The 19,307-nt window shown below is 43.3% G+C and overlaps 1 protein-coding gene across 1 annotated transcript in view; it reads right to left on the bottom strand.

Moving 5' to 3' along the window:
- The window catches only part of LOC310771124 (NLR family CARD domain-containing protein 3-like), a gene marked incomplete at both ends in the record, with an annotated part of 54,596 nt that extends 35,509 nt beyond the window's left edge, over positions 1–19,087 (bottom strand). Inside the window, 5 exons of the mRNA XM_083663790.1 lie at positions 3,086–3,259; positions 7,196–7,369; positions 13,925–14,098; positions 17,469–18,396; positions 18,619–19,087. Coding sequence (XP_083519916.1) covers positions 3,086–3,259; positions 7,196–7,369; positions 13,925–14,098; positions 17,469–18,396; positions 18,619–19,087 — 1,919 coding nt within the window. The remainder of the gene's footprint in view (positions 1–3,085; positions 3,260–7,195; positions 7,370–13,924; positions 14,099–17,468; positions 18,397–18,618) is intronic.
- Between the last annotated feature and the right edge of the window lie 220 nt (positions 19,088–19,307).

Genomic DNA, 19,307 nt, shown 5'->3' with positions numbered 1-19,307 from the left:
TCTGAAACCAGTAATGATTGTAAATAAATGAATTGGATGTTACAATTGTGTATTTTTTATATTATTTGGTAGCTGTTGTAGAAAACAAATTTACCTCTCGAGGATCGGGGGTTGTGGGCTGATTTACCACTGGTACAGGGTTTATAGCACTCGGCTTCGCCTCGTGCCACAACCCTGTACCAGTGGTAAATCAGCCCACAACCCCCTCTCCTCTCGTGGTAAATTTGTTTAATAATTTTTTTTTTTTTTTTTGGTGCCCTCAGTCAGTAGTTGCCTACTGGTTTACTAGTGGTTTTATTACTTTATTCAGGGTTAAAGTGGGTGCATCTCATTGTAAAATCGGCCCAAATTGCGCTTCAAACGGCCCAAATTGGGCTTCAACCGGCCCAAATCTGGCTTCAACCGCCCCAAATCTGGCTTCAACTGGCCCAAATCTGGCTTCAAACGACCCAAATCGGGCTTCAAACGGCCCAAATCTGGCTTCAAACAGCCCAAATCTGGCTTCAAACGGCCCAAATTGGGCTTCAAACGGCCCAAATTGGGCTTCAAACAGCCCAAATTTTTCGGCGCCGCCCTTCGGACGCCGGCACGCACGTCGGCCCGTATCGGCCTGGCCTGCTTGGTATCTAATGCCCAGCCTGAATTATGATCCCAGTCCGCCCCTGCTTGCATGTACAGTTTAACAATCGCTTGTTTGCTGACATGTACAGTCATTCTAACAATTGTTTGTTTGCCACATGTATTGTAATGTGAGATACACTAGTATCGTTCATAATTAATGATTTTGCAGTCTTTCATTTGACAGTTATTGAAAGTTTTGCGGGGGGGGGGGGGGGCACCACAAAACAATTACGCTTAGGGCACCCAAATGGCCAGCAGCGGCCCTGGCTGTGCGCAATGCAAATTGAGGGCGGACACAAGCGCATGCCTGTGATAACTGTACTGGGCATTGGCTGCCCCATGCCAAAGCAGGCGTTTCAGTGCTAAAATGTGGGATAGATGGCGTTACCCTATCGTCAGCAGCGCTACTTTGCGCTAAGAGTTTTGAAAAGGACCTCTTACCCGCAAATACCTCTCTGCGCTGGGTGCACTGCACGGAGATTACGGCTGCGCTTCCAGCGCAGAGAGGTATTTGCGGAGTGGAAAGTGGAATTCCTTTTGGATATGTCATTAAGCACAGCCTTGCCACGCCAAGACATCAAATTATGCTGCTAAAATTGGGTATTAGCAGATAATTCAGTGAGGCAATCAACTTTAACTCACTGAGAAACTTTTATCACATCGCAAAGAGGGAAATTAATTGAGAAAACTTGTTGGACAATGGTCATAGGCTATTTACCTTCACTTCCCTGTCAATAAGCTCCCTCTGTCCTCGCACGAGTGAGTACACTATATTACGCATGGAGAGAATTACAGCATATTGAGGCAACCTCGCGCAAACAACCATTGCGAGACGGGAATCTGATTGGTTTTGATTGAGTAATGCCCAGTCTTGCCTGGCCACGCCTGTGAATAATTCTGGTAGTTAAGACCGCCCAAATCCCGTTTGCGCAGGCATTTTGGGGCGCAGATGATTTTTGGCATAATTGGCACGGCTCTAATTTGCGCTTGCGACAGGTGCTGTGAACGTTTCCGCATGCCCGCCGAGAATTGCATCCCGAACATATTTCGGGGCTGTTTTAATTTAGAAATCAGGGAGGTCTACCAGACAATTATATCACTTTTAAACAGTTACATTTCTGTATAAATCATTACAAGTAGCTGAGGTGGGGATGTGTTTTTTTTTGCTGCTGGGAGCAAAACTCGGCAGAACACCTCGCGGACGGCGCAAGGCGGAATGCTATCTTCCGTGCCTTAAGGCACGCGCAAACAGTGTGCAAAGCGCTATTAGGGGATAGGGCCTGTCGGAAGATAGAGCCCCACGTCATCAAAGTTGGCACGTCTTCATTATAGACGTTACATTTGTAATATCTGTCGTTACAATATTAATATATTACCTGAATAAGCTCAAATTATGTTAGAGGATTATCAATCTGAGTTTGATGCACTTTTTCCGCAGTGCGCAGCTCCGCAAAGCCTCCCGCCGTCTGGAGCACACGGCCATGCGCACATACCTCCAGCCGGCTCCTCCAGCAGCGACCTCGAGCGCGCTCTCACGCCGAGTTAGAAACAGCGTCTCGGGGGAACAGAGCCTGCCAGTAACGCTAACATTACTCTCCACAGAAATCACTTTGATCTCCACAGTTTAAATGAGTTTGCAGCCCAGGGACAATTCAAACAAAAAAAGTGATCTATTTATGTCAGACAATGTCAGAAACAAACAAAACAAAGCCAGATAATACAGCGGCGTTTGGTTGGGCTCTATTTCCTCATGCCTGTAGGGGTTCAGATGGAGGTATAGGGGAGGAGCATGGAGGTTCTGCTGTCACATACGCAATGTGATGGGCAGGTCTTGCATCAAATGGTACACAGATTACCCAATAAAACATGTTTTCATTGGTCATTTAGACGTGAAAATCTACCAGTAGATAGAGGAGAATGGATATATTCCAGCTATAGTAAAAAGTAAAAATAATTAAAACGGGACTGAAGTGGTTTTCATCGGACAGCAATGATATCAATAACTAAAGCAAAACAACCAAATCTAAAGAGAACTTCACTGTGTTAGATATTATGGATAAATCATCGGGGGGGGGGGGGGATTATTTTAATTTTTCGACTGCCGGACCAGTGAAAATATAGAAGTGGCCAGTAGAACTCTGATCTACTGGCCAAGTGGGTCAGTGGGGGAAAATGTTAGTTTGAACACTGCAGATATTGATATTCACAATGACATGAGATCAAAGCATGGAGGATCTTCTCTCAATCCTCCAGGTTCAGAGCTGTGTATGAATGTTGGTCAAGACAAAACACATTCTGGAAAATCCTAACTTTATTTTCAGTGAAAATTACAATGTAAAATGTTCTGGAGTCCTGAACTTGCAGATTGAGGAATACTGACCTGAGAGAGTTTTGAGAGCAGGGATCTTATTTTGGAGAAATCAACATGTCAAATCACATGAGGAAAGCTGTGAATGGATCTTACCTGAGAGTCTCCAGTCTGCAGTGTGGACTCTGCAGTCCATCAGAGACCAGCTTCACCCCGGAATCGTGCAGCTCGTTGTTACTCAGGTCAAGCTCTCTCAGACTGGAGGACTGGGAGCTGAGAAGTGAGGCCAGAGCTTCACAGCTTCTCTTTGACAGCTGACAGCCACTCAGTCTGCATGAGAATTAGTGATGGAGACAAACAACTAATTAACTAATTAAAATGTTTTCCATTTAGCACTCATAAATGATAAACCACTTTTTGTGTTTTCAAGTATAGGTGGTGCTATGCCAAATAGCATTAAATTAGGCACTGCACTCTGGCGGGTTCCCAGCAGCGCAATCCCCAAGTTTGAAGTCAATCGGAAGAACGGCTCTTGAGATAAATTACTTTCTGTGTTGCCAGTAGGTGGCGCTATGCCAAATTGCAAAAGATTTCAGCACTGCACTCCATCAGGCCCCCCTAAGCGCACTCCCCAAGTTTGATACATTAGTAATACAATTTACAATTAAATTTAATTCAATTAAAGTGCCGTATTCTCATGATGCACCATGGATTTCTAACCGAATGACTCAATGCAGCTCATTGGCTATTGCTGTCATTCAATTATCATTAACCATTTATTTAGTCATCTGTTGTTTGCCTAACATTATGTAATGATTAGTGGTCATGATTGTGAACGTTCACGTTACTGTGATTAGTGACATATCCCACAGTGTGCTGTGAAACGGTAACCTCACTGTGCAGTGAAAATCACTGAGCAGCACCCAACGTGGTAACACTTTATAATAACTATACACTATAAAGTATTAATAAACCATTAGTAAATACATAATTCATCATGAATTCATCATTTATAAAGCATTATTCATACATCACTAAGCATTAGTAACACAGTTTTAAACATTTTATTCCTGATTAATAACCTAATCTCTAATGTGTTTAATGATTGTATTCTCATACTTTGTAAATGATAGATGCACCATTTATAAATACGTATTATATTAATTACAAACCATTTACTTTGGAGTTGTTAATGATTCATAAGATCATTTAGAACGTGTAAGTAAATGATTAAACAACGTATGTACATTTATGTGTACATTTGTGCATGATTTGGACATGGTTAGTGAGTGTTAATAGATGGTTTATAAACACTTATTGATACTCAAACTCATGATTAATTAACACTTTGAGTGCCACGGCCCTTGGGCAAAAGGTTGCTTGCTGTGCCACATAGGCCGCAATGCATTTTAAAACAGTCATATAATTTCTTTAATAATTACTATGTAAACACTGAACACGCACAAATAACGATGAGACTCTCTTCTATCACCTGCAAAAAAAAGTTTATTGATCCCATTTTCCGTTCTTTAGTTATGAGCCGGAGAAGATAGCTTGATTGAAGCAAAAACAGCCCTTTTTTTCTACGAGCTGAGATAATGAGCCTTTTGTGAAATTAAACATTTCAAGCACATCACTGACTCTGAAGCTAATTTTCTGATGTCTGGGTCTGTCTGGGTGAAGTGTATGCTGCTCTGCGTGCTCCCCCCCCCCCCCCCCCCTCAACTGCACACGCCTCCTGGGTGTGTCTTATGTGTCTGTTGGCTCTCAGTCTCTGCTGAGTTTGCTGCGCACACACAGTGAATGGTGCGCGACACCCAGCTTTTTGGTTCCGCGTGTGTTTGTCATGGGCTCGCATGCTTCCAGTTCGGAATAATAAGGCTGATTATGCGAATGTGCTGTTGCAGCGTACACGGAGGTGCTCAGTTGTGACAGCGGATGCTGCTGCTCGGGGCACAGCTGGCGTTGTGCTCGTTGTGCCTCATGCACGTCGATGCATACGGACGGATGCGATGCGATTTCCTCCTTTTCCCCAGTGACTATTTCTGTGTGTTTGGCTCCTTTTTCTCTGATCAGGAGAGTGCTGTCGCCACCTAATGGGTTTGTAAAATAGGTTATCGACCTCCAATAGCTACAATATTGTTAGAGGCGACGTAAGAAGCTTAGATCGACACCCCCCCGTCAAAAAAACAATTTGGAGTTACTGACGCCATTTGGCGTCGCTGGCACTCTACGGTAAATTTCTAATGACGCCATATGGCGTCGCTGGCACTCAATGTGTTAAGGTAGTTACTAGTCATTAGTTAAGTATTTCATGTGAGCTCATCTAAAGTGAGGACTATCTATGCCTTATAAAGCATGTAATAAATGAGATAGAAGGTTTGGGCTGGCCTTGACCAATGGAGGCAGATGTCTGAATGCCCAAACGGCCAGGGGGGTGATTCTGAGAGATGTGTTTCACTCAGGGTTTTGTGTCTCTAAGAGGGTCAGAATTGCATGATGGGGAGAAAATGCAAATTAAGCCTGCCAGATTTTCTTGAATAACTCTGGAACCGACGCTCTGATCTTTCTGAAATTGTCATCGCTTATCCAAGAAGTGAGCATGGGCTTTACAACGAAACCGTCCATGAGTCTCTACGACCTCGGGAAGTGGGTGAAATTGACATTTTTGTGTATTTTTATAGGTTTTTAAGTGTCAAAGGTAGGGATGTCACAATATATCGTCCCACAATATATCGCGATATCAAAACGTGACAATATGTATCGTTGAGATTAAATCTCATATCGTGAGAAAAAGAAGCTGAACATGGTGGCACTGATCTGCATCTGATTGCATGCTCGCTCTCCTTTTCATTGCTTTGTTTGAACAGACGAGGGACGTTACAGACACGGAGGATGAAAATGGTGAAATCACTCAAATTAGCGTGGAGGATGCCCCCTCAACTTACAAATCGATTGCAAAAAAATATTGTTAAAATATTGTATCGTATCGTTATCGTGAACCCAATATCGTGTATCGTATCGTATCGTGAACTGAATGTATCGTGACACCCCTAGTCAAAGGTGTAATAGTTATTTATCCCTAAACAGTAGATAGGTGGGGTTACTCCCCTAAGGCTTTGCAGATGGGGCGGTTCACTTGGGATCAATTGACCTATCGCTAAGCCACGCCCCGAACGCAGACGAGCCAATCACAGCGCGTGCAGCTCTACAATACACTCGGACATTCTCAGCTTAGAGCTCCATAGAGAAGCACTAGAAAACGCGAGTTTCCTCTGGTTTTATACATTTATAAGTTGAAAAAATGGTCAAACGATATGCATGGGGGTAAATGCAACATTACGAGGTATCCTGGGAGGCCAGGCAATTGATAATATTAAACTAGTAAATGTAGATCCACTCATATCCACAATGCTACTGTTTTGGAGTTAAATCTGCGATCGTGGTGAGTGACAGCGAGGTGTGTGTGTGTGTGTGTGTGTGTGTGTGTGTGTGTGTGTGTGTGTGTGTGTGTGTGTGTGTGTGTGTGTGTGAGAGAGACAGGGTTTGTCCGTCCGGTTTAATAAAATACATTTAGTAGCGACGGTCCACTGATGATAAATCTTGGCCTTCAAAATAATATGACATGTCCTTAAAAATGTTATGAGGTCACAATGACATGGCTCTGCAGAGAGCTTTTATTTTGACTGAGATACATGTGTGGAAGCAACAAGACTCATAGGTGGAAAACAGCAACAGTTGTATGTTTTGGAGGAACTGACAATGATCAAAAACATGCGGTCATCACGCACGGCTAAAGTAGAAACCACTTAGCGGATGGAGAAGCTTTTCACTACAGTCTGCCACACTGTACTGAGCAGTCATGCTCACAAGAACGGAGTGGACGCAGGATCTCAATATATTCAATATATATCACTGATGTGACATCAAAGTAAGTTTACGTTCAGAACTACTCTCATACATTAGTGTTTAGACCCGAAACATGACTCACAGTGTTATCTCATTTGTGTGCGTTTGTGTGTGTGTGTCAGAGAGAGAGAGAGAGAGAGAGAGAGAGAGAGAGAGAGAGACACACACTGTGTGTGTGTGTGTGTGTGTGTGTGTGTGTGTGTGTGTGTGTGTGTGTGTGTGTGTGGGAGAGAGAGAGGGAAAGAGGGAGTGTCACTCAACAATGTCTTGCAAATACATTTTTTTTGTGAATGCCATATTTGATGAGCTGTGGGAGCCGTGTCAAATCACATGAGGAAAGCTGTGAATGGATCTTACCTGAGAGTCTCCAGTCTGCAGTGTGGACTCTGCAGTCCAGCAGAGACCAGCTTTATCCCTGAATCGTGAAGCTCGTTGTCACTTAGGTCCAGCTCTTTCAGACTGCAGGACTGGGAGCTGAGAACTGAGGCCAGAGCTTCACAGCTTCTCTCTGACAGCTGACAGCCACTCAGTCTGCATGAGAATTAGTGATGGAGACAAACAACTTTAAAATGTTTTCCATTTAGCACTCATAAATGATAAACCGCTTCTTGTGTTTTCAAGTATAGGTGGTGCTATGCCAAATAGCATTAAATTAGGCACTGCACTCTGTCAGGTTCCCAGCAGTGCAATCCCCAAGTTTGAAGTCAATCGGAAGAATGGTTCTTGAGATAAACTACTTTCTGTGTTGCCAGTAGGTGGCGCTTTGCCAAATTGCAAAAGATTTCAGCACTGCACTCCATCAGGCCCCCCTAAGCGCACTCCCCAAGTTTGATACATTAGTAATACAATTTACAATTAAGTTTAATTCAATTAAAGTGCTGTATTCTCATGATGCACCATGGATTTCTAACTGAATGACTCAATGCAGCTCATTGGCTATTGTTGTCATTCAATTATCATTAACCATTTATTTAGTGATCTGTTGTTTGCCTAACATTATGTGATGATTAGTGGTCATGATTGTGAACGTTCACGTTACTGTGATTACTAGCGACATATCCCACAGTGTGCTGTGAAACGATAACCTCACTGTGCAGTGAAAATCACTGAGCAGCACCCAACGTGGTAACACTTTATAATAGGGCTGTGGCGATTCACTTATCTCCCGATTCGATACTATCACGATTCTTGGGTGCCGATTCGATTTATATTGCGATTCTTAAGTATTGCAATTCTACGATTATTGCGATTCGATATTACGATTTATTGCGATTTTTGTTTATTTTTTCTTTTCTTTTTTCAGTTTGTTTGCTTTTTTACACTAGATTAGAACATGGGAAAAGTTGAATCATAGAGACTGTATATTATATATCATGAGTAGGGCTGGGCGATATAGTTAAAAACAGGGGCGGACTGGGATCATAATTCAGGCCGGGCATTAGATACCAAGCAGGCCAGGCCGATATGGGCCGATGCGCGTGAAATTTGGGCCGTTTGAAGCCCAATTTGGGCCGTTTGAAGCCAGATTTGGGCCGTTTGAAGTCCAATTTTACAATGAGATGCACCCACTTTAACCCTGAAGTGTAATTATTACTTCAGACTAACTAATAAAGTAATAAAACCACTAGTAAACCAGTAGGCGGCGCCTGGCCTGCTGTTCAGTGAGTGGCCTGACTGCAAGCACCCAAAAAAAAAAAAAAAAAAAATTTGTGTGCGATTATCGATTCTGGAATAAAAGATCGATTCAAAAAATCGTGACATTAAAAATCGCGATACTTAGGTGAATCGATTTTTTCCCCCACCCCTACTTTATAATAACTATACACTATAAAGCATTAATAAACCATTATTAAATACATAATTCATCATGAATTCATCATTTATAAAGCATTATTCATACATCACTAAGCATTAGTAACACAGTTATAAACATTTTATTACTGATTAATAACCTAATCTCTAATGTGTTTAATGATTGTATTCTCATACTTTGTAAATGATAGATGCACCATTTATAAATACGTATTATATCAATTACAAACCATTTACTTAGGAGTTGTTAATGGTTCATAAGATCATTTAGAACGTGTAAGCAGGGCTCGACATTAACGGTTGCCCGGTTGCCCCGGGCAACCAGAAAAAAAAGTAGGGCAACCATTTCTTGGCCTTTGGTTGCCCCAGGGGCAACCACGTTTTAACACATTGAGTGCCAAGGACGTCTGTGCACGTCCTAAAAAAAAGTAACGTTCAGTGCCAAGGACGTCTGTGCACGTCCTAAAATCATAATTCATATTATTCCATAATTCTGCTGTTTAAGGTCGTACCTAGCCAGTGAGCATGAATCCCTTCAAGGGATCACACGGCGCCACCTTAAACATCGACACAGAAGCTGCGCCACCCACCTCAGATCCTTTACTTTGTACAGGAGAAAGCAGGGAAAAGCCGTGATCAAAGTGGAAACCGATCATGCTTCAGCCAGAGCCGTATATATTGCTCTGTCTACAGCGGAGAGTGGGTTCGGCTGCATCCGCGCTCACAACTGAGCTCTTATGCTTCTATCTATCTGCACACGATTCCCTGCCTGAAAGCCAGCATCCGAAGCCGAACGGCCAAGCCTTTTCGTTCAGTCGCGTTTGGCACTTCCTTGATGCGCGCTGGGATTCGTCCGGGGCAAAAACGAGTCTCAGAAAACAAACTGTGCGTGTGGGGAGGAGCCCGCAGCTCAGAGGTGGAGAGGGGGGGGGGGGGGGGAGAGGGGGGGGGGGGGGGCACGCAGGCTGCACAAAAACCACACCACACGCCACCACATCAGAAAACACCAGCCAGAGTCAGTGAATGTGCTCGAAATTAGAGTGCAAAAGGTATTCATAAAAGGGACTATAACTTGGAAAGTAAAAAAAAATGACAGAAAACCCTTGAAAGTGCACTTTTTTCAAAGGCTGTCATTTCATAATGGAACTGTCTAGAAACAAAATTTCTTCTTTGGAAGAAGCAGGAGTGTTCAATGTTTCATTAAAGTTCAGCCCTATTAATATAGCCCTAATAGAAAAAATTCTATAGCTGTTTTCAACTGAATGGAAGTGAATCTGGCACAGGCTGCAGACAATTTTACTGAAGCGCTGTGGCACTCAATGTGTTAACATGCAAAAAAATATGTACAGCAGCAAACAGCAAAATATACACCAAATAAATATGTTTTAATACTTGTTGTGAGTGACATATGTGACATTTTATTGCTGTTACAATCGGAACGATGTTACTAATTACCAGTCGGAACCTACGTGATGCATGCTGCACGTGCGGTATGTTTAACGAGTACTGACTTGGACAGGTGGGGCTGCTCGCACACAATCACAGCGGCTGCAAGACGCACCGTGAAGATGTCAAAAGCCCCTATTAATAACGCTGCGTCAGCATCCACATCACAAATCGAGCTGCAAGATGATAATTCAAAGAACAAGAACGAAGAACCGCGTCCGCCCGCAGCCCCGCACAGAAACAAAGGACGAGGAAATTGTCATCGAGGTGAAATACCCGTGCGTCTTCGAACGGGACGGAAAACTAATGCTATACTGCAAAGCATGTAGCCTACAACAAGCGCTTAGGTCTCATTTGCTTCCCGCATCGGCGAGGACCGCGAGTGTCCGCACGGAAAAGTGAGTCAAATCAGCAGACGCGCCCCTCCAAAAGGCTCCTGTGCAGACGGTTTTCGCCTCGCCGTGCACACCCCGAATTGTGTAACTACGTGGACGCGGCTGGGCGGACAAAGTGGAGTTTTCAACTCCCGCTCACTTCCGCGAGCAGAAACCCACACAGTGTATAAAAGCTCCACACATTTCCTTGTCAAGATTCAGTGTCTCTCATTTCCGTGCGACAGTCCAAACTTCAAGCATAATTCCAGCATAACGCTATACTGCAAAGCATGTAGCCTACAACAAGCCTACAACATACACCTCGACCAGGACATCCTTCAAAAATGTTTTACACCGCGTATATGTGCTGAGGAATGTTTTGCATCCCTGGCCTGTCAGCCTGTCATACGGGGTGAGAGAGAGAGGGATTGCAGGGCCGCTTCTGGGCCTTTTGGGGCCCTATGCAACATCAGAGTGGGGGCCCCAAACCACTGTCATCATAGTATCCCTGAATGAACATGAGGAGGCATAGGCTACTTCATTATCAATAACGCTTTTAATTAATAAATTAAGCACAATATGAACAATAACTGTTAAAAAATATATGAAAATGAAAGTTCACAAATATTAGTTAAACAAATCCTTTCAGTGCAAATGCATTATAAAAACAAAAAAGAAGATTTGTTTAGAAAACGAAATGACACATTTATTATTATTATTATTATTATTATTATTATTATTACTACTACTACACCCGGTGCGCACACTGAATAGGCCTATTATACTATATACTATAGCCTATTATACTTACTTTTCTGTCACATCGTCATTATTAAGCCGGCTTATGACTGCATAGTATCTTAATTACTCAAAATATAAGGCGACTAAAATTGGGCAACCATATTTTTATTCGGGCAACCAAAAGCTCTTGCCAGGTTGCCCCTCCGGCAACCACTTTTAAAAGTTAACGTCGAGCCCTGGTAAGTAAATGATTAAACAACGTATGTACATTTATGTGTACATTTGTGCATGATTTGGACATTGTTAGTGAGTGTTAATAGATGGTTTATAAACACTTATTGATACTCAAACTCATGATTAATTAAGGTAGTTACTAGTCATTAGTTAAGTATTTCATGTGAGCTCATCTAAAGTGAGGACTATCTATGCCTTATAAAGCATGTAATAAATGAGATAGAAGGGTTGGGCTGGCCTTGACCAATGGAGGCAGATGTCTGAATGCCCAAACGGCCAGGGGGGTGATTCTGAGAGATGTGTTTCACTCAGGGTTTTGTGTCTCTAAGAGGGTCAGAATTGCATGATGGGGAGAAAATGCAAATTAAGCCTCCCAGAGCCTTTTAAACAGCCAATAGGAGGATTTTCTTGAATAACTCTGGAACCGACGCTCGGATCTTTCTGAAATTGTCATCGCTTATCCAAGAAGTGAGCATGGGCTTTACAACGAAACCGTCCATGAGTCTCTACGACCTCGGGAAGTGGGTGAAATTGACATTTTTGTGTATTTTTATAGGTTTTTAAGTGTCAAAGGTGTAATAATTATTTATCCCTAAACAGTAGATGGGTGGGGTTACTCCCCTAAGGCTTTGCAGATGGGGCGGTTCACTTGGGATCAATTGACCTATCGCTAAGCCACGCCCCGAATGCAGACAAGCCAATCACAGCGCGTGCAGCTCTACAATACACTCGGACATTCTCAGCTTAGAGCTCCATAGAGAAGCACTAGAAAACGCAAGTTTCCTCTGGTTTTATACATTTATAAGTTGAAAAAATGGTCAAACGATATGCATGGGGGTAAATGCAACATTACAAGGTATCCTGGGAGGCCAGGCAATTGATAATATTAAACTAGTAAATGTAGATCCACTCACATCCACAATGCTACTGTTTTGGAGTTAAATCTGCAATCGTGGTGACAGCGAGATGACGAGTCTTCTCCCTCATTTGGCTTCCATGATCCAAAAGGTATCATAAAATCATCATGGTATTCAGAAAGTCGGCAAAATAAAATGCTGAATTATGCGAGTTTCCAGTCATTACGTTATGCGCATGAGTTGGTGAAGAGATAGAGAGGGGAGGAGGCAGGCCAGCTAAACTAGTGAAGAGGAGGCACATTGATTGATGTGATTATAACATCGCCAGACACCAGTCAAACCCTAAAACATTGGAATGAATCCCGTTCTCCAAATAAATGTGAGGTAGTCTAAAGAGAAAAGATCCAGGAGGAAAACATGATGTTAAAAGCTGTAAGCTATGCCTCTGCTGATCTGCTACACCACCACCCATGTGTGCGTGCCGTTGTCTCGCTATGAAAAATATCTACATTATTTAACGTTTCTTGATTATACAGACGTACATGAAATAGATTACCAGGCGCCACTCTTCAATTCGGCATATAGGCTATATAATCCACGGAGAGGTTACTCTAAGTGTATGTCAATTCTGGATGTGAGTCGTCTGTTATCCTCGCCTGCTGTCTTCCTCCGTTAAATGTTTGATTAAAGATTCGCTAAAGCCGTTTCCAGGCATGCACGTATCGCATTTCTTTTTATCGATAGCTTTAAATGTTGTAGGCTACTGCCATGGCATAGTGAAGTACTTTCTGATGGCTTCTAGACGATATCAGGGCTCAAAAAGTTGTGAAGAGCGTCTTGGGATGTAACTTTGACAGTGACGGCTGCCATTTACTCTAGTCAGTCTGCCTTGTGTTCGTCTGAGTGAGGACGGGGGGTGGGGCTTAGCGATAGGTCAATTGTGTGTTTCGAGGATTTGGGGAAATAGGAGAATTGGGGGGGTTTCCGTTTGAAAAGTGATAATTATTACTTTACTTACACTTTCTAAATGATCTTATGAACTATTAACAACTCATAAATAAATGGTTTATAATTGATGTGATACTTGTTTATAAATGGTGAATCTATCATTTACAAAGTATGAGAATACAATCATTAAACACATTACAGATTAGGTTATTAATCGAGAATCAAACCTTTATAACTGTGTTTATGACTTACTTACTAATGCTTAGTAATGTATGAATAATGCTTTATAAATTATGAGTTCAAGGTGAATTAAGTATTTACTAATGCTTTATTAATGCTTTATAGTGTATAGTAATTATAAAGTGTTACTCCTAACGTTGCTTTACTATTTGTTCAAGTATTCAAAATGACGAGATCAAAGCATGGATGATCTTCTCTCAGTCCTCCAGGTTCAGAGCTGTGTATGAATGTTGGTCAAGACAAAACACTTTCTGGAAAATCCTAACTTTATTTTCAGTGAAAATGACAAAATGTTCTGGAGTCCTGATGTCAAACTTGCAGAGTCTCCCTTTGCAGATTGAGGAATACTGACCTGAGAGTTTTGAGAGCAGGGACCTTATTTTGGAGAAATCAACGTGTCAAATCACATGAGGAAAGCTGTGAATGGATCTTACCTGAGAGTCTCCAGTCTGCAGTGTGGACTCTGCAGTCCAGCAGAGACCAGCTTCACCCCGGAATCGTGAAGCTCGTTGTCACTTAGGTCCAGCTCTCTCAGACTGGAGGACTGGGAGCTGAGAAGTGAGGCCAGAGCTTCACAGCTTCTCTCTGACAGCTGACAGCCACTCAGTCTGCATGAGAATTAGTGATGGAGACAAACAACTTTAAAATGTTTTCCATTTAGTACTCACGTCACATTTTGATCAAGCGCTTTTTGTTTTTGCCAGTATAGGTGGTGCTATGCCGACTAGCACAAAATTAGTAGGGCTGACCCAAAAAAATCGACGCTTCAAAGCTAGAATCATTGCCATGGTAATCAACGCTCAAATCAGCAATAGACGCTTTATTGTTATTGTTTTTTTCCCCTCCTCTCCTCTCTCTTTCTCTCTCCATAATATCTAACGTGGAGTGTAGCTTTGTGAGACAGTCTCTAGTTTCCTGGCTGGGCGGGTCATTCAGGCCAACACTGTTTTTAACACAGGGAACTCACACCGGCACGCGCCGTGAGAACAAACAAATGCACCCAACAGCCAGTAGCCACACCTGACGTTGAGCTGTGGTCTGCAGAGCTGTTGTAAACATGAATCTTCGTACACTTCTTTTCTAACCCAGTGTGAGTAACGTTACAAGTGTTCAAGTGAATTCAAGTCCTTTCATTTGTTTATAATGTTATGAATTAGCAGCAGTCACAGATACTAAAGTGAACGTGACATTGGATCTGTCTATCACATGGATTTGTTATTACTGACTGGTAGTGAAACTGAAGTTGGCTCCGTCTATCACATGGATGTACATACAGCCAGAGCACACGTCACATTAGGATTATCAACACGTGGAACATGTTGTTATTATGACGTTAAATTCACAACATTTCGTGGCAAACTGGACTTTTTATTTTTGTGTGACTCACCACCCCCCCCCCCACCCCCACCCCCCCAAAAAAAGAAAGAAAAACGAAAAAAATACCAGCGTAGAAGCTTTGATTATGATCGATTTTATCTCCGCGAAGCGTCAACGCTCTAATAGCTTTTGCACACCAAGTCTGTATTTTCGTCCAAAATTGACGCACGGAAAAAAAAAAGAATACGACCTCATTTATGTCAATCATCATTAAAACACCAAGTCCGACAATTACGTTCGTAATTTAAGTTTTCAGACGAGGTTCGAATTTCTGCGTTTTTCGCATCAGTCAATAGATTTTTGCGAGCTGGGACCCGTCTGTGTTTTCAGATGACGGATTAAAAAACACGCATATGAAAACAATCGGACTGTGTGTGCAAAGACCTTAACTATGGTATTTGGGACAGCCCTACAAATTAGGCAATAGACTGCCAAGTTCCCAGCAGCCCACTCCCCAAGTTTGAAGTCGATCTGAATAACGGCTCTTGAGATAAACCACATTTTGTGTTGCCAATAGGTGGCGCTGTGCCAAATTGCACAAGATTTCGGCACTGCACTCCATCAGGTCCCCCTAAGCGCCATCCCCAAGTATGGTACATTATTAATACAATTTACAATTTAGTTTAATTCAATTAAAGTACTGGCTCGGAGTCCCACGCTGCCTAAGCAGTGTAGCCTTATATGGGAAAGGCATATTGGAATTGTCATTATCTAGCCTGACAGAGGAGTTCAAGTGTGCTAAGGTTAGACTGGAAATGACTCTGACTCAGTCAAAGGATCCAGTGGTTAGGAGTGTAGCGCCCACAGTTAAAACAGGGAGGAAGTGGAACCCAAAGGAGGCAGTACAGCAAGCACAGTCAGCTCTTAGACACAGGGATATCATAGGTCAGGTGCAGCATGGGCGTGGAGGCTTAGGGTTGTGCATAGGGAAACCTGTGTGGAACAAGGCATCAGTAATAGAAAAGAGGAAGATGGTAGTTGAAGAAGTACATAGGCAAGAGGAGGCAGTAAGATGTACTAAGGCAGTGTCGCAGGCAAAGCAAGGACAGTGGGTGAACTTGGAGAGTGTAGAGAAGAGAAAGTTGAAGTGGAGAGAGTTGTGGAGCATGGAGGCCAGCAGAATTAGATTTATTCTAGGGGCTACTTATGATGTGCTGCCATCTCCCCAGAACTTAAATCAGTGGTTGGGCGAGGATGGTGCCTGCCCGTTGTGTTCTAGTGTATGTACATTGAGGCATATACTGTCAGGGTGTAAGGTCAGTCTCTCCCAGGGGCGATACACCTGGCGTCACAACCAGGTGTTGAAATGTTTGGCAGCTGCAGTTGAGGAAAAGCGGCTAGAAGTAAATTCTCTAGTTGCTAGCAAAGAGACTAGACAGATCAAATTTGTACGTGAGGGAGAAAAGATTAGACCAATTAAGGTCAGGCACAAGTTAGGGCAGCTAAGTGTAGGTGGAGCCTGGGAAATGAGGGTTGACTTGAATGAACAGCTAGTCATCCCAGCATATATAGTTAGCACCCGGCTACGTCCGGACTTGTTACTGTGGTCTGAGGTAGAGAAGAGAGTTTATTTTATCGAACTCACAGTCCCGTGGGAAGATCGAGTTGAGGAGGCTTATGAGCGCAAGAAAGCTAGGTATGCTGAAATGGCAGCAGAGGCAGAGCAGCGAGGTTGGAGGGCTCGAGTGCGGCCTGTAGAGGTGGGCTGCCGTGGTTTTGTGGCAAAGTCCGTTATTGCCTTACTAACTGAGTTGGGCATTCGGGGACGGAGCCTGAAACTTGCGGTTAGCAACATGTCTCAGGCAGCAGAACGAGCAAGTGAATGGCTGTGGATAAGGAGGAAACATGCTAGCTGGGGAGCTCGCTAAGGTCAGATTGATTGTTTGTTGTTGGTCATGATTAACGGTCCGCATCAACAGGGCTGAATCATTGACAGTGGTGGTGTAGTTAGGGATTGTTTGTTGTTGGTCATGATTAACGGTCCGCATCAACAGGGCTGAATCATTGACGGTGGTGGTGTAGTCAGGAATGTCATACCGAATCGACCTGGATAGCTAGGCTTAGATAGTGAGGTAATATGCACTTGTGCGGTGGTAGCATGGAGGGGGGTGTTTCCAGGACGCTGGATTACACCGTTAAGCCTTCTTGAGGTGTCGTGGGCCTAACTTAACGAAACGTCGGTGAAGGAAGGTGCCCACTTGAAAACTCCAATGACATGCTTCATACTGCTGTTGGCTAGGGTAGGTAACTGGTGATTTGTGTCTTGTTTATTAGTTTGTTAGCTTGTTAGCTTGTTTTATTCTGGATTGGGCTTCTAAATGTGTTTTTCCTCGGATTTTGGCACAAGGGATAGTAACATCTTGTCCTGTGTATTAATTAATACTGTATTCTCATGATGCACCATGGATTTCTTACCACAATGACTAGATGCAGCTCATTGGCTATTGTTGTCATTAAATTATCATTAACGATTAACTTAGTCATCTGTTGTTTGCCTAACATTATGTATGATGTCACGATTGGTGTTTGTGATTGTGAACGTTCACGTCACTATGATCACATTTTAATACAGTTAATATATCCAGTTTTCTTGTGACCTACAAAGCTTTACTGGAGGCGTTGACCACTGGCAGCAGCCTCAGAAGAGCCTCCTCTGAAGCAGAGTATTTCTTCAGGTCAAACACATCCAGCTTCTCTTCTGATGACAGTAAGATGAAGACCAGAGCTGACCACTGAGCAGGGGAGAGTGCTTCTGTTGAGAGACTGCCTGATCTCAGGTGTTGTTGGATCTCCTCCACTAGAGAATGATCATTCAGCTCATTCAGACAGTGGAACAGATTGATGCTTCTCTCTGCAGACGGTTCCTCCCTGATCTTCTCCTTGATGTACTGGACTATTTTCTGATTGGTCTTGGTTGAGCTACTGGCTTTCTGTGTCAGGATATTCTTTAGGAGCTTCTGATTGGTCTCCAGTAAAAGTCCCAGGAGGAAGCGGAGGAACAAGTCCAGGTGTCCATTTGGACTCTGTAAGGCCTTGTCAACAGCAATCCTGTAGACTTTTGTGGCAGATGTTTTGCTGAAAAACATCCCCAGATCTCCACAGACAGTCAGTCGTGGCTTAGGCATTACGTTTGTGTTGCTGTTGTTGAGTGACAGGACCACATGAAGAGCAGCCATAAACTCCTGCATGCTCAGATGGACAAAGCTGAACATCTTGGAGCTGTCCTTTGGCCCATCCTCCTCTTTGAAGATCTCTGTGAACACACCTGAGTACACTGAGGCTTCCTTGATGTTAATGCCACTCTTTTTTAGGTCATCCTCATAGAAGATCAAGTTGCCTTGTAACAGCTGCTGAAAAGCCAGTTTTGCAAGTGACTGAATCCAGCCTTTACCATCATACTTCTTTTCCGTCTGATCGATCTGAAACAACAAGAATTTGATGTACATCTCAGTCAGGGTCTTGGGCAGGTCTTCTCTGTCACTGGTTTTCAACAGAGCCTTCAGAACTAGAGCAGTGATCCAGCAGAAGACTGGGATGTGACACATTGTGTGGAGGATTCGTGAAGTCTTGATGTGGGAGATGATGCTGCTGGCCTCCTCCTCATTTGTGCATCTCTTCCTGAAGTACTCCTCTTTCTGTGGGTCATTGAAGCCTCTCACCTCTGTCACCATGTCAACAAAGTCTCCAGGGATCTGACTGGCTGCTGCAGGTCGTGTGGTCATCAAGAGGCGAGCAGCGGGAAGCAGTGTGCCCTTGATGAGGTTTGTCAGCAGTACTTCTACTCTGGTTGACACATCAATAGAGCACTTTTCATTGGCAGTGAAGTCTAGTTGAAGGCGGCTCTCATCCAGACCGTCCAACACGAACAGGAGTTTGAAGTTACTCTTGTCATAGCTGTTTGCTGAATCCTGCAGTTCTGTGAAGATGTAATTCAGAGCCTCCTTCTTGATGACTTTGGATGCCCGGATACATTCGTGAATTAGTTCTGCCAAACTAAAACTCTTTCCCTTCCGTGAATTCAGCTGGCGGAAGGTGAAGGGAAATATGAGATGGACATCTTGATTGGTCTTTCCTTCACTCCAGTCCAGGATGAACTTGGCCACAAGGAACGTTTTGCCGATTCCTGCAATCCCAGTGGTCAACACTGTTCTTATGTCTTTTCCAGAAGGGTGTTTGAAGATGTCACTGAGTTTGATGGATTCCTCTGTGCCTGCTATCATTCTTGATGTCATCTCAATCTGCCATATCTCATGCTGCCTGCGTATGTCAACTCCATATGTGATGTAGAGCCATGTGTAGATATCAACCAGATTCTGATCGTTCTTGTTGAACCATCCTACTTGTACCCACTTAAACAGGTCCTTCAAGTGAGGTTGGAGTTCTTGTTGGTACCATGTGATGAGTCGTGGACACTCTGTTGTTCTCACCAGCAAATCTGTG

This window comes from Poromitra crassiceps (genome assembly GCF_964638095.1).
Source record: "Poromitra crassiceps genome assembly, contig: HAP1_SCAFFOLD_366, whole genome shotgun sequence".
NCBI classification, from domain to species: domain Eukaryota; kingdom Metazoa; phylum Chordata; class Actinopteri; order Beryciformes; family Melamphaidae; genus Poromitra; species Poromitra crassiceps.
The sequence above is the reverse complement of the archived record's forward strand: the minus strand, read 5'-3'. Positions and strand labels throughout refer to the sequence as shown.